At 44.7% G+C, this 15,547-nt stretch overlaps 1 protein-coding gene across 4 annotated transcripts in view; it reads left to right on the top strand.

Moving 5' to 3' along the window:
- The first annotated feature begins 2,456 nt into the window (after nt 1-2,456).
- Nucleotides 2,457-15,547, top strand: part of GSAP (gamma-secretase activating protein) — a 115,748-nt gene continuing 102,657 nt past the window's right edge. For all 4 annotated transcript variants that reach the window (XM_075857332.1, XM_075857333.1, XM_075857331.1 and 1 more), the window contains exon 1: nt 2,457-2,771. In XM_075857332.1, the coding sequence (XP_075713447.1) occupies nt 2,696-2,771 (76 nt within the window). In that variant the 5' untranslated portion in view covers nt 2,457-2,695. The remainder of the gene's footprint in view (nt 2,772-15,547) is intronic.

Raw genomic sequence — 15,547 nt, 5'->3', positions numbered from 1 at the left:
GGAATAGGCCCAAACGTGATCAGCTGATTACCCACATTAATTTAGGCTGCTCGTACACGTACCGGTTATGCCATGGCAATTGCCGTACAGCCGAGAACCCTGAGGCAAAAAACGTACACTGTTAACCCAGAATTGCCGCGGTTTCGCTGCAAATACAGGTGAAGCACCTAAAAAATTCTGTGCTATGTGCAGAAATGGACAGTAAACCCATTGAGAACCGTGCTCCACCTTCCGGAAATGTCTTTCAAAGTGACCTACTGGGGACTGGGACCAGGTTGTTGGAACAGATGGTTAACCAAGTCAGACCCTGCTCCAGGTGCAATAGACAGTCAACACATTTAGAACCCTGTTTAGGCTTCTGGAATAGTGGTCATTCCAAGTGCCAGAATAAACGCTTAATAAATCCTATTAGGAACTCGAGTGCCAGAACGTTATACCTAACCGACTGGGAATTCTGTTCCGGCAGTTGGGACAGATGGTTAACCCAGGTAGGCCCCATGCACACGAACGTAAAAACGCCTGTAATTACGAGCCGTAATTACGGGCCCATAGACTTCTATTGGCCACGGGTACCTCCCCGTATGCTTATGGGAAGGTGCCCGAGCCATTAAAAAATATAGAACATATCCTATTTCAGGCCATAATAACGGCACGGGCAGGTCCATAGAAATCTATGGGGCTCCCGTAATTACGGGTGGCTACGTGTGTGCACCCGTAATTACGGGAGCGTTGCTAGGCGATGTCAGGGGATAGTCACTGAACAGGGTGCTGAAAGAGTTAACTGATCGGCAGTAACTCTTTCAGCATCTGGGACAGTGACTACCGCTGGAGTTAATAGCATTAAAAGTTAACTTACCTGCTTCTTCCTCCAGTCCAGCCTCCCGGGATGACGTTTCAGCCCATGTGACCGATGCAGCCAATAGCAGGCCAATCACAGGCTGCAGTGGTCACATGGACTGCCGCGTCATCCAGGAAGGTCGGACTGGATGTCAAAAGAGGGACGCGTCACCAAGACAACGGTACGTATGAACTTCTTTTACGTTCAATCGCTGCGGAAACTCTGCCCGAAAGGGCTGCCCCTTCTCTCTTTCCAGCACGGATAGAGAGAAGGGCCTGCCGATTAGTGCAGAGAAAACGGGTCCGTAAATACGGGTGGAATACGTGTGACAAAGGACCCGTATTTCCGCCAGTATTTACAGGAGGAAAAAAATACGTTTGTGTGGCCTTAGAGCCCTATTTGGGTAAGTTCACACGTAGCATAAATATTGCATATTTTCTGCAACGAATTTCGTTGCAGGAAATTCGCAGCATAATAAAGTAGCAGCAGCAAAGCTGAGTAGATGATAAGCAGGAAAAACGTTCAGAAATTGACCTGGGTGTGATTTTTTTTTATTCCGCAGCATGTCAATTGTATTTGCATAATCGCTGCTTATTTATTGCGGGGTTTTCCTGTTTAATTCAATGGGGGGGGGGGGTAAAACCCGCAACAAATAGCAGATGTTGCGTTTTTGCGACAGAAAAGCAGCGGTTCCACCCAAAAAAATTAAACTCAGAAAAAAAAATATTTAACACCCAGAATTCTGTGTTTCTTGGTCCAGGCCGGCCTCCTGAGATGATGTTTCATCCTATGTGACCGCTGCAGCCAATCACAGGCTGTAGCGGTCACATGGGATGAACCGTCATCTCAGTGCTGCAGAACGTCAGGAGGTTGGAGGGATGCGTTGCCATGGTAAGCATCCATTTTTTTTTTCAGTGCGGGACTTCTGCAGCGGACATTCCGGCCAAAAAACTGCACCACAATTTTGTACTGTTTTTCGCACGGAGTTCCCTGCGGTGCACAGGCCGAATACGCTGCGTGCTTTTACTTTTACACAGCGTATCCGCACTGTGTGAACATAACATTTAGGTGCCAGAATGGATGTTCCAGGTACCCGAACATAGTTTACCCACCCGAAAGTCTGATCTAGGTGCAGGAAAGGACAAATAAATGTTATTCGTTAAAAAAAAATAAAAAAAATAAGAGAAATAAGTTATATCATTTTCCAATATACTTCCTGTTTCAATTCCTAATGGTTTCAAGATCTCTGCTTGCTGTTTAATAGGACCCACAGTTAACAAATGCACAAAAGGAAGTGTTAGAAGGCGGACAGCAGCTCACACCTATGCTGCTCAGTCCTCTTTTATCAAGCCTAGATTGAGGAGGACTGACAGCAGAGGGCGCCATAAGGCACTGTTCCGGATTTTACCTAATCTCCACTAAATTCACATGACGTCAGGGGAATTCCCTTCGCTAGAATTTCCACAGCCTCCGTCTTCTCCTGTCAGCCAACCTTTATATCACAAGTTACAGTTGATAGGTGTCCTTAGAACCAATAGCATTGGACTCCTCCTTCATGGTGATCTGTGATTTGTATGTTGTAACATGATGGGCGGGGCTTAGGTTGGGTTGTGGGAAGGTGTAGAGGAGGTATGTGCTGCACGATACCTTCGGGGCGCGGTGATAGCAGGCCATTACATGCTGTGCCCGCTAGGAGGCGCGTGTTCTGCATGTGCTATCTTCCAGTACAGCGCTGCACATTAGAGCAGGCTCACGTCACGTAGTGGTCAGCTGAAGACATGAAGTAGCTCTGCTCTCTGTATTAGTGGTGGGAATAGTCACATAACAGACACTTGGAACGTTACACAAGGTGCAGAGATGCTGCTTGAATTTCAGGTCACTTTTAACCTCCATAGAGACGTGTTGCCGTGGGTATCGACTCAAGGAAGTCCAGGTAGTTATGTCTATTGTTCTAATGTTCTCTCATTGTAATGTTTTTTTTTGGCTTAGTGCCTTCTTGTTGGTTTTGTGCTGATTACTACTCAGACGTTTACAGATGTAGCAGAGCTGTATTTATCATTTAACTATTTGGAACTACATTGTAAACTTTGGGTTTCCAGTATTAAATGTTCTGGCCATAAAAGTGTGATCTGTGGTGGACTGAGTTCTGTGTGACTCGGGATGATAGTTTTCGTTGAAATGAATGGCATTTATAGAAACAGTTGACACCAAGTGATCTAAACCTTCTGGCAGGTCAGATTGTTACTAGAAAATCCCATGTAATGCTTCATGATCGCTGTTGTGTAAAATCACAGTACGGCTTCGTTCAGATCTGTGTTGGAGGCTCGGTTAGGGGCCCACGCCGCGTATCCGTCAGGGATTACCGGAGCCCATAGTGCAGCATGCTGCGCTGTTGTGTCCGGTAACTTTATGGACACCCTTACGGAAAGCCAACAGAGCCTCTTAAAGTCAATGGGTTCTGTCAGCAACTGGTGTCCGTTGAGCGACAGAATCGTTGTTTCCGTTCACTTCTGCTCCTCTGACGGATCCGAACAACGGATCACCCCAACCCAACGCAGATTTGAACGTAGCCTTAGGGGTATACTTTAACATCACCCTAACCTTTTCTTGTGCAGGTAAATGGCAAGTGTGTCCTTTTTGGCATATTATTGACAAGATCTTTCTGCAATGTAAAAATCTTCTGAATGTAGCAGTGTTAGGTTGGTCATACACTTATTCTGCCAATTCCTATTTCCCTCAACATCCACATAAACCTTCATGATCAGATGTGTGTTTCAATGTTGAGTGGGAAATAAGTGACAGCCTGACACCTCGCGTGCCTCCAGAGGAAACAAAGGATCTGCCATGTTAAAAATCCAACATGACCCATCCCTGCTGTCCTGTACAATAGACATGTAAGACTTTTAAACTTCCGCTGGGTAAAGAAAAATATATGCACAATCTGCCCAAACCTGTACTGGGTGAACAAGGCCTAATCTGGAGAAAGTGTCAACAACCGGGGGGTTGTGGCATGAATATACTTGGCTTCAAGCTTGCAGCGCTGGCCATGCGCCGCAGATATAGCTACAAAATTTTCAGGACTTTTTCTGTCTTCCTGAACTGCTCAGAGGGAGGTTTCTAGGCACAGGGACCCCCCCCCCCCCCCCCCCCCCAACTACACTCCTGCTAAGGCCAGTTTTACATAATTCAGATTTGGTCAGTACTTTGTATCCATTCCTGACTGTTGCTTAAAAAAACTGATTCAAAATACTGATCTTCGTTCAGATCTGTGTCGGGACTCCGTTCATGGGTTCTGTCGGAGCTTTCAGTCAGGGGAACCCAGGAACGGAATCCAAACAGAAATCACAGGTTTCCATCTGCATCAACATTGATTTCAATGGTGACCGATCCGGTGCAAATGGTTTCCGTTTCTCACCATTGTGCATTGGTTCAGTTGTTTTGAAGGAATCAATACTGTAGTTTACTGCGCTATTGTTTCAGGCAAAAAAAAGACAAACGTAAACCTTATGGAATGGAAACTAACGGAAACTATTGGCAACGGAAGTATTAACATTGAAATCAATGGTAATGCTAACGGAAAGCTCTGGTTTCCATTTGCCTTTCAGTTGATGGGTTCCGCTGACCGGTCCCGTTGATGGGTTCCGTCGCTGATGTAAACGGGCCCTAAGGCCAAATTATTATAGGGTTGGATTTGTTTACATTTTTCTTATGTAGATTCCTTTACCAAAATCTGTAACAAATTTACAGTTCAATGTTTCAAGATCCCATTCACACAGTAGCATGTTTTTTGCTGTGGATTTGAGGGCGTGCTGCAAATTTTCAGATCTATATCATGCTTTATGTTGTGGTTTTTCATTGCATCAAAATCTGCAGCAGATAAATTAGTTGTGTCTGACCTCGGCCTAATACAGAAGCAATTGCGATATTTCAGCTCCTGGCCAGAGGATACAGTTCTGCGTTCGCCTTCAAGCTCGTGACCTCGTTGGTTATTACAGCATGTAAAATGTGGCTCCTGTCCTAAATCTACTTTTCGCAATAGTCCTAAGCATATTACCAAGTATCTTTGCATAAATAGTAACTTTGATGGACTACACAATGATGATCTAGTGAAATTGACCGCAAAAGCCTTTAGGTATTTTATTATTATTTTTTAAAATAAGGCCCTCTTTGTCTAATAATTTAGATGTAGATCATATCGGCTTTGCTGGTTTCTTCTGAATGGAGCAGTGTTAAAGGTTTTTGTTTTTTTTTTCTTTACATTTGTCTCATGTAATGGAGCACTAAATGTGATCTGAGATTCTAATGGACAGTTTTTAAAATGAAGTCCAGGCATAGATCTTGGGGGCCTATAGTATTTACTCCAGCTATAATGTGGCTGTTGGATCACTTAGGTCTTTTCACAGGTGCTGTCTTTTGGTGTTTCTGCAGCAGTGAGATGTGCTATTGTAGTGGTTAATTATTTTTTTTATAAAGTCCTATTCATACAATAAGGGCAGTGGGCAGCTTTGTTGCAGAAATTTCTGCAAATAAAAATCCGTTTTAGGCTACATTAAAAAAAAAAAAAATGGCCATTAAAAACCTGATCAACTGTCAGTTTTTCATGGTCGTTTTGCATTAGCGTGTCTCTACGTTTTCATCCATTTCCAAAAAGCATGTATTTCATTGGTCAGGTTTTTTTTTTTTTTTGTGTCCCAACCCCCTGAAATCACCACAGTGCCCATGTAGATCGTGCTGCAATGTCCCTGTAGATAGTGCCCACATAGGGCCATTGTACATCGTGCCACAGAGCCTACATAATGCCACAGTACCCATGTAGATAGTGCCTGTGTCCCCTGTAGATGGTGCCGCACGCCCTCCCCTGTAGATAGCGCCACTGTAGCTCACTGTAGGAGCGGAAAACATCTGGCCGGGGATTCCTCATAGACTGGGTCTCTGACGTCTCTGTCCATATATGGACAGTGACGTCAGGAGAGCGGAATCCCCTGCCAGAGCGGACCAGGGATTCCACTCTAGGAGTAACGACTTGTTGTCACTGTCCATATATGGACTGTGACGTCGGGGGCTTCTCCAGGAGCGGAATCCCCTGCCAGAGCTGGGTCTGGCTGCCGGGAATCCGTAGTTATGAAAATTACGGCCTTGTGCATGGGACACTGTCCAGAAAGGAGGGCTGCTCAAGTAGATGAGTCTGAAAAATAGGGGGTTGAGGTAGCCGAGACCTACATATGGCTGGTTGCCTGAAAGTTGACAAATACTCAGATTAGGGAAGAGCTTGTAGGGTGTTGGAGGGCTTTCATGAGATGCATTATGGGTATAGAAAGGGTAAAAGGAGAGTAATGGGTGAACAACTATTACAGCAAGAAGGGGAAACGCTTGAGTCAGTAAGGAAAGTGTGAAAAAAGGGGGGGGGGAGGAGCCCTTCCTCCATGAGACTCTGACTAGAGTGTAAAGTTGTCTAGAAGGGAAAAGAATTAGACTTAAAAAAATTGTCTTTTAGCAATATATAATTTTTTTGTCCAGTAAAACCATATTTTGCATCATAAATTACCTTGTGTGAACCTGCCCCGAAAAAGAATAAACGTAGAAGTATGCGACAACACAACACAAGATGTGCCATTGAATGCCGGTGTAGGCAGTGTCACGGAGCGGGGGTGGACGCACTGGGCCATACCGCGTAGCGGGGTAGCAGCTGGCCAACAAGATGCAAAACAATGTCTATAGTTCAGAACGGGTACCTGAGGCAATGTAGACTCTAGCGGAAGCACGACTTTACTTTCACAGCAGGTGACACCGTTGACGCAGCGGAAGACATGACTTAAAGAGGCTCTGTCACCAGATTTTGCAGCCCCTATCTGCTATTGCAGCAGATCGGCGCTGCAATGTAGATTACAGTAACGTTTTTATTTTTAAAAAACGAGCATTTTTGGCCAAGTTATGACCATTTTCGTATTTATGCAAATGAGGCTTGCAAAAGTACAACTGGGCGTGTTGAAAAGTAAAAGTACAACTGGGCGTGTATTATGTGCGTACATCGGGGCGTGTTTACTACTTTTACTAGCTGGGCGTTGTGTATAGAAGTATCATCCACTTCTCTTCACAACGCCCAGCTTCTGGCAGTGCAGCACTGTGACGTCACTCACAGGTCCTGCATCGTGTCGGCACCAGAGGCTACAGATGATTCTGCAGCAGCATCGGCGTTTGCAGGTAAGTCCATGTAGCTACTTACCTGCAAATGCTGATGCTGCTGCAGAATCATCTGTAGCCTCTGGTGCCGACACGATGCAGGACCTGTGAGTGACGTCACAGTGCTGCACTGCCAGAAGCTGGGCGTTGTGAAGAGAAGTGGATGATACTTCTATACACAACGCCCAGCTAGTAAAAGTAGTAAACACGCCCCGATGTACGCACATAATACACGCCCAGTTGTACTTTTACTTTTCAACACGCCCAGTTGTACTTTTGCAAGCCTCATTTGCATAACTACAAAAATGGTCATAACTTGGCCAAAAATGCTCGTTTTTTAAAAATAAAAACGTTACTGTAATCTACATTGCAGCGCCGATCTGCTGCAATAGCAGATAGGGGCTGCAAAATCTGGTGACAGAGCCTCTTTAACTTTCACTGTAGATGGCACAGTAGCTACGATAGCACGGGATACAGGGTACAGGCAGCAGACAAAGACAAACTTGGGTATACAACAACGCTCAGGCGAGGAACAAGTGGGCAGAGCAGTCCATCAGTAGTCTATAGTCCAGCAGCTATTTGGGCTAATTATTGGTTGGTGACAGCTGGACGCGTACTGGACCTTTAAAGCACCGCACGCCCTGGAGGGAGCAGTCCGAGGACCCGGAAGTGAGTGCCGGCGTCTCCCTGGAGGGAGCTGACGCCGCGAAGACAGATGTCCATGGCCAGGCCCGTCAGAGGGTAAGTCTGACCGATGGCCCCAGGCCATAGACGTTACAGGCAGGTTATGAAACAAAGGGCAAAAGTGAACACAATATGCAACATAAACTTCTATTCTTCCATTTTCCCCTGATAAAAGCTGTTGAGACTTTATATTTGAGCTGCTACAGCCATCTCAGCCTGCCGGGAGGACAGTGTGATTATCCTTCCCTCAATGTTCTCCTATATAAGATAAGAGATTTATAAGTATACAGTCAGGTAGGCTGAGATGTGTGAGCCTGTCTAATCATCAGAAGTAAGGGCTTGTCCACACGTAACGGAATTGCTGCAAAAAATTTCTGTAGCGTTTTCCGTTAAAACTAGCAGACATTCCGCTGCGGAAAACCCGCCCCACTTCCTGCAAATTTTACTGCAGAAAATGGTGCAGATTTTGCGGCGTTTTCCGTCCACCTTCCACAGCGGGAATTGACAAATACGCACCGCAGGTGAATTTCTGGTCTGAAATTTTTTTTGTTCATGGGATTTGTTACATTTCACCCACTTTGCTGCTACTGTATTCTGCTGCATATATTTCCGTCCGCAATTCCAGACAGAAAATACGCAGCAATTCTGTTACTTGTGGACAAGCCCTACCTGTGACATGAGTTTGTGTCCTCCCCTGTGGAGAACCTGTGTGGTACAGTGCATGCTGGAAGTTCTGGTGCCTGTACAGATCCCCCATACAGTCAAGTAAAAAAGCATTTCACAGAAGTCTGATTCCTACTGCTGCTATACAACAGCCCCAGTATGATATAGAATAAGGCCTCATGCACACGACGGTAGCCAAGTGCACGGCTGTGTTTTTCAGGTAGGCAGGCCACGGAGTATCAGCCGCGAGCCGCCTGCAAATCGCGGGCTATGCACACAGCCGCGGCCATTATTTTCAATGAGCCTGGACTACAGAACACGGCCGTAATAAGACTTGTCTGTTCTTTCTGCGGTCTGGGCTCCGGGGCCATGCACGGACCGTGGAAACCACGGTCGTGTGCATGGCCCCATAGGAATAAATGGGGCTGCAATTCTTCTGTGGATTTTTGAGGGAATTGCGGCCGCAAAAGCACGTTCGTGTGCATGGGGCCTTAGAGAAACAACAAAAAGTACAGGATAGGCTCCGTTCACATCTGCGTTGTGGCATCCGTTTCAGCGAATCCATTGAAATGTTAAAAAAACTGACAGACAATGTAACTGGAGGTAAAATATGTTTTGTTTTTGACATATCGTTTTACCGGAGCTGTAAAAAAAACGGACTCCTTTTTTTTTTTTTTTTTTTTTTTTTTTTCCCCCGTTCTTGTCCTTTTGTCATCTGTTATAACAGATCTGTTTTTATCTTTGCATCTTTCTTGCTTTCAAAAAAAAGGAAAAGGCCTGTTCACATCAGCGTTGCCCTTCCGTTGAGGGGTCCCATCAGAGGTTTCCGTCAGGTAACCCCTAAACAGAAAGGCAAACCGAAACCTTAGCTTCCATTTGCATCACCATTGATCTCAATGGTGAAAGAAACTTTGCTAACGGTTTCCGTTTGTCACCGTTGTGAACGGGTTCCGTTGTTTTGATGGAATCAATAGCGTAGTCGACGGTTTTTCGGTCAAATTTTTTTTTATGTTTACTGGAGTTTCCAACAACATAAAGAAGCCCCATGGGATGGTATGAAAGATAAAGCAAGGCAATGATTACTGGCCACTACCCCAAACGTCATGTATTTGGCAATCTTGTGATGACTTTCAAGTAATAGATTAATTTTCTGGACGAAGATTAAAATAATGAAATCCCACATACTCCATGTTTGTTTATTTCTTTTGGGTCCTAGTCCTGCAAACATAAAATGTATATAGAACAACTACTTCTGCAAACGGGAAATTCCACTCGGTGGTGTGAAAGGACTTTCTGCTTCTATTTACAGTATGTCCGTAGTGATTTCATGCTCATTTCCCCTTGTTGATAATATTAAAATAGGTGGGTCAAGAATGTTAAAAATTACTGTTCACTTATTCATGTAAATATAAATAAATCCATGACGGTAGAAAAGATTTACACATAGCACATTTTGGTATTATCTGACAAATATTAAGGGCCTGTACACACATAGTGGCATTGCTGCAAATTTTTTGTCCGGAATTGCTATGGAAAATATGCAGCTGAATACAGTGGCAGCAAAGTAGGTGAGATTTAACAAATGTCATCCACACACTGCGGAAAAAATCAGTCCAGAAATTCACCTGCGGTTTGTAATTTTAGTTCCGCAGCAAGTCTATTATTGTTGCGGAAAGTGGACTGAATGGCTGTGTTTTTCTGATGTGCTGCTGAATCTCTTACAGGGGGTGGAAATGACATTACCCAGCCCTTGAAGAAAACCGCACCAAAAAACTGCAGCAAAAATCCACACTATTTTCTTCAGTAAAAAAAAACCCTCTTGAAATGGTGCGGATTTTCCCCAGCGGATTGTCTACTAGTTGATTTGTAAATGCTGCAGAAATTTTCCGCAGCAAATCCATTACGTGTGGACAAGCCCTAAGGGTATGTTCACACTGAGTGTTTTCAGCCGTTTTTCGGGCCGTAAACGTATCGAAAAATGGCTGAAAAATCAGAAGCATAACGCCTCCAAACATCTGCCCATTGATTTTCAATGGGAAAAACTGTATTCTATTCCGACGGGGCGTTTTTTTACGCGGCCATTTTTCAAAACGGCTGAGTAAAAAAAAAAAACGGCCGCGAAAAAGAAGGGCATGTCACTTCTTCATAGACTCTATAGAAAAAAAAGTAACAAAAACAGCCGTTAAAAATGCAGAGAAAAACGCAACTTTGATTAAAAAAAAGTCTGAAAATCAAGAGCTGTTTTCCCTTGAAAACGACTCCGTATTTTCAGATGTTTTTGATTCTGTGTGTGCACATGCCCTAAAAGGCAAAATGAACCGATCAAAGAAATACAAACAAACAAAAAAACAAAACAAAGATTAACAGCGGCGTGATCTATAAGGGGGGGGGGGGGTTGTGGGGAGATCTACAAGGGGGACGGTTGGTACGATCTACAAGGTACAAGGGGGGCGGGTGGTGCGATCTGCAAGGGGGTGCTATCTACAGCGGGGTGATATCTACAGGGTGGTGTGGCTATGTACTAGGAGTCCCTGCTTCCCCAAATAACTACTGTTCCGTACTGTATCGTTTTTGTTCAGTACAGAACAGCAGTTCCATAGGGAAGCAGAGACAGAATCGGGCGGACCAGGCAGTGACGAGACGGCGGGCGGAGTTTCCCCCCGCAGCACGGCGCGACAGCGCCACTAAAGTATCGATTCTACGATTCTGTTAAAAAACAGAATCGAGAGAGTCCTCGAGGGTGAATTAATCAAATTAATTGGATTAATCGCCCAGCCATAGGTTGGATTTTACAAAATATGCAGCAAATATGCGTGAATCTAGCCGGATTAACACGAGCGTGTGCGTTTTGCGCGCGTTAAAGCTCTATAAAAGCTCCGTGTGTCATCAGCATATAATGCGTGGCTGCGTGATTTTCGCGCAGCCGCCATCATTATGATACTCTGTATGTTTGTAAACAGAAAAGCATGTGGTGCTTTTCTGTTTTCATTCATAGTCTTTACTGCTGTTGCGCGAATCACGCGCGTCACACGGAAGTGCTTCCATGTGCTGCGCGTCATTTTCATGCACCCATTGACTTCAATGGGTGCGTGATGCGCGAAAAACGCACAAATATAGGACATGTCGTGAGTTTTACGCAGCGGACACACGCTGCGTGAAAATCACGGACAGTCTGAACGGCCCCATTGACTAACATAGGTCCGTGAGAGGCGCGTGAAAACCACTTTTGTTTCCACTAAGAAAAACGGAAACCTGACAAAACTGAAACCATTTGCAATGGAAGCATTACCATTGAAATCAATAGTAATGCAAACAGAAGCTATGGTTTCAGTTTGTCTTTCAATTCATGGGTTCCTCCAACAGAAAGCTGCAACAACCAATGAATGGAAAAACAACACTGATGTGAACAGTCCCGAACTAAACTTTCATAAAACTTTTAACATGTCAGTGACATGTCAGAGGTTTTGATTAGTAGGGGTCAAAGCACTGAGACCTCCATCGATCACTAAAACGAAACACTCTCTGTGTTCAAACACTTACTTGATCAAAACAATAACCTGTGAAAAGTTTTATCTAAGTTTACTTACGGAGTTGGTGAAGTTGGTTCAATGCTGTTTGATGTTCTATGGTAAAGTATCATAGGTAGAATGAATTGGAGTTGGACATTTACACAATTGTGAGTCTTAAAGGTCTTCTCAAGGATGTATACAGTTAAGACCCTGTTACGCGGGCAAATGAACGCGCTTTTGAACGCTAGTTTCTGATCATTGCCCTGTGTAAAAATGCCTAGTGATCCGCTGACGAACGAACATATGCTCATTTGTTGGCTGATCCTATCTCTTATGCGGGCAAAAAATCATTGGTTGTCGACAGGACATGTCTCCGTGTAAACAGAGATGTGCTGCTGACAATAATGAAACTGTATGTGCCCGAACAAAGGTATTAAAGAGGTTTTCCCACAAACCAACAAACTTCTGGCACTCCTACCAGGATATTACAAACCTCTCCCTAGCATTAGTTTCATTTCGAAAAATCTTACTTGTTCACAAAGTACTGTCCCCAGTGTTGCCCTTTACTTCTGGTTAGGGCTGGGCGATTAATAGAATCAATTCAAATAATTGGCCCTGGAGATTTCTGGTTTTAAACCGAATAGTTGAATCGATTTCATAATCTCCCCATTGGGCTGAGCTACAGGAGGAAGCGCTGCCCTGCCGTTTGTCACCGCCACACTACATCGTCGCCTGTGACTAAAATCGAGTCGCTCATTTACCACTGTTGCTGCCCTGCGCTGGTGCTGGCTGCCATTCCATCCATTCAGTGAGGAGAGAGGAGACCGTGTACAGGCTGCAACGATGCTGGCACTGCATGCCAGTACCGCTTCTGTTAGTCTTCTATTGTCATACGCTGCCAGCCAATGGCAGGAGGGCATTCAGAAAAGGGATGGGGTGAATGCAAATGGAGATTGATGGCAAGGCTGTCATCAAGACCTGGTGACCCTGGGCAAGTGCCCCCCCCCCCCATGCCCAGTATAATGCCCCATTGCCATTTAATTAGATAGAAACGCCCCATTGACAGTTCAAGGGGCTTATTTACAAATTGGGCGCCAAATATAACGGCACCGATATGTAAATAACGGAGGGAATTAGAAAAATGATTTCAAGTGAGACCATGTTTGTGAAGCCCTGCACATGTATGAGCAGGTGAAAGGTTCTCTGAGTTGTGGTGTTGCGTACAATTATCATAGTAATATATGTTAAGTTATTTATATAAAGAAAATAATTTATAAATGAAGCACTCTAATGAAAATTGTTATTGCTTTGCCTGTTTGTAATGGGCATATTGTACACGTATATGATATTTTATTTCCTTACCGAGCGTCTGGCTTTCGGTCCACACACAAGACACTGAATCGGCGAGTCAGTTTACAGATCACGTGACTGCGTGGGGGAGCCGAACGGAGCCTATGTATTAAAAGCTAGATGATAGGTGAGGAAATACATATCATATATGTGTACAAGATGGCCATTACAAACGGGCAAAGCAATAAACGTTTTCATGGGAGTTCTTCTTTAAATTACCTCTTGGTATTTTTTTCAGTTTATTTAATAAGAAAATGGAGTTTCAAATCGAAAAATCGCTCAGGGTTGAAAAAGAATCTAGATTTTATTTTTTGGAATAATCGCCCAGCCCTACTTCTAGTGCATGTCTGAAATAAGTGGGCGTGCTTACATCCATACTCCAGTAACCGCTGTAGTTGTGCACTATAGAGTGGCTTCCATAGTCCCTCTCTTCCATGTGTGTTTCACCGTTCCTATCTATTCCTTACTAATCTTCAGTACATCGGTACAGTCTACTTTTAGGCTGAATTCACACAGAGCGGATACGCTGTATGTGGTGCAGTTTTTCGCCCGGATTGTCCACTGCGTAAACTGCAGCATTCAGCCGGCCTGCTAGCAGGCCGGCCTCCTGGGATGACGTTTCATCCCAGGAGACCGCTGCAGCCTGTGATTGGCTGCAGCAGCGGTCACATAGGATGAAGCGTTATCCCACGAGGCCGGCCTTCTGACGTCCTCCAGGCCGGTGGCCTGGGATTTAGTTTTAGCCCATGTGACAGCCGCTACAGCCTGTGATTGGCTGCAGCGGTTACATGGGATGAAATGTCATCCCTGAAAGCAGCACTGGAGGAAGAAACATGGACTAATGGGTAAGTATAAGATTTTTTATTTTTTATTTACGAGTTGCGTTTATTGCAGCGGAATCGCATTTGTAGCAAGTTCTACCTCCGTGTTGAATTAAATGCAGAAAACCCGCAACAAATAAGCAGCATTTCCGCAAATACAATTGACATGCTGCGGAATAGAATTCTGCACCGCATGTCAATTTCTGAGCGTTTTTTCCTTTCAGTATTTGCGCAGCGTGTGAATGAGCTTGGTTTCATCTCATCCACTTTGCTGCTACTGCATTATGCTGCAGATTTTCCACACTAATTCAGTTGCGTGAAAAAAACAGTATTTATGCAACATGTAAACTGACCCGTATGCTGCTCAAACGGACAGCGCTGATGCATTCAGGTTGTTACAGCACAGGGATGCTACTACGTAGGCCCGAAAAAACAACCAAGCTCCGAACTTGGGAGGAAAACCGTGTTCTCCTGTGCATGCTTGGCCACTTTATTACCTTGGTTACGTCCTGCTGAGATCTGTCAATAATCAGAGACCAGACATAATGTGGACGTGGGGAATATCTTTGCAGCGGTTTATAACTTGTAATATCAGTACTTTTGAAAAATAATTGTGCATGCAACCTTTGCTAACCTAGCTACATTTATGTTTATAGCGTTTTATGACACGATTTGTTCTTTTTTCATCTGATGAATTAAAAAAAAACAACAAAAACATGTAAAAAATACAAAACAAAAACAAACGCTCCATAAAACTGCGCATATTTTTTTTTCTTCATTTTGATAATTGAAATCGAACATTTGGGGGTGTTTTTTTGCGCTGATTCCCACACTGTTTCCGCATCAAAATCCGCGCAATAAAAACCCGCTGTGTGAACTGGACCGTAGCGTTGCCACAGGTAAAAGCTGGCTGTCGGTCACTGCTAATCTCTCCAGAGCATGGACAAAAAAATAAACAAAATGTACACATTTTTAACTGCTGCTTTTAATGTGAGCGTGGCCCACAAATGCGGTTGACAGTCCGCTTCATAATCACGGACTGTACGCACAGCTACAGCCGTGTGCAAGGGGCCTTAATGTAAAGAAGTTACTTTTGCACCCTAAGGCCTCATTCACACGGCAGGGTTTCCCGGCCGGGTGCCGGCCGTTCATAAATCGGCCGGCACCCGGCTGCATTAGGAATAATAGACCCCTGATGGGGCTATTCACACGACCGATTTTTTGACGGCCGGGAAAACCGGGCGTCAAAAAATAGGACATGCTCTATCTTCGGCCGGGTACCCGGCCGCCCTGCTCCCATAGAAGTCTATGGGGCCGGGTAATACACGGTCATCACCGGGACGTGTCCCGAGTGATGGCCGGGTTTTCCGGCGCTTGCGCTCTATCTCATCCTCCTCACAGCGCAGAGTGCATGTGAGGAGGAGGAGTTGATGCCATTCTGACGAATGGCATCGCTGTACACTGTGTGGCAGGGCCGGGGTGTACAGCAGGTGGAAGGGAGC

Source organism: Rhinoderma darwinii, chromosome 3 (assembly GCF_050947455.1).
Source record: "Rhinoderma darwinii isolate aRhiDar2 chromosome 3, aRhiDar2.hap1, whole genome shotgun sequence".
Classification (NCBI taxonomy): Eukaryota; Metazoa; Chordata; class Amphibia; order Anura; family Rhinodermatidae; genus Rhinoderma; species Rhinoderma darwinii.
The sequence above is the reverse complement of the archived record's forward strand: the minus strand, read 5'-3'. Positions and strand labels throughout refer to the sequence as shown.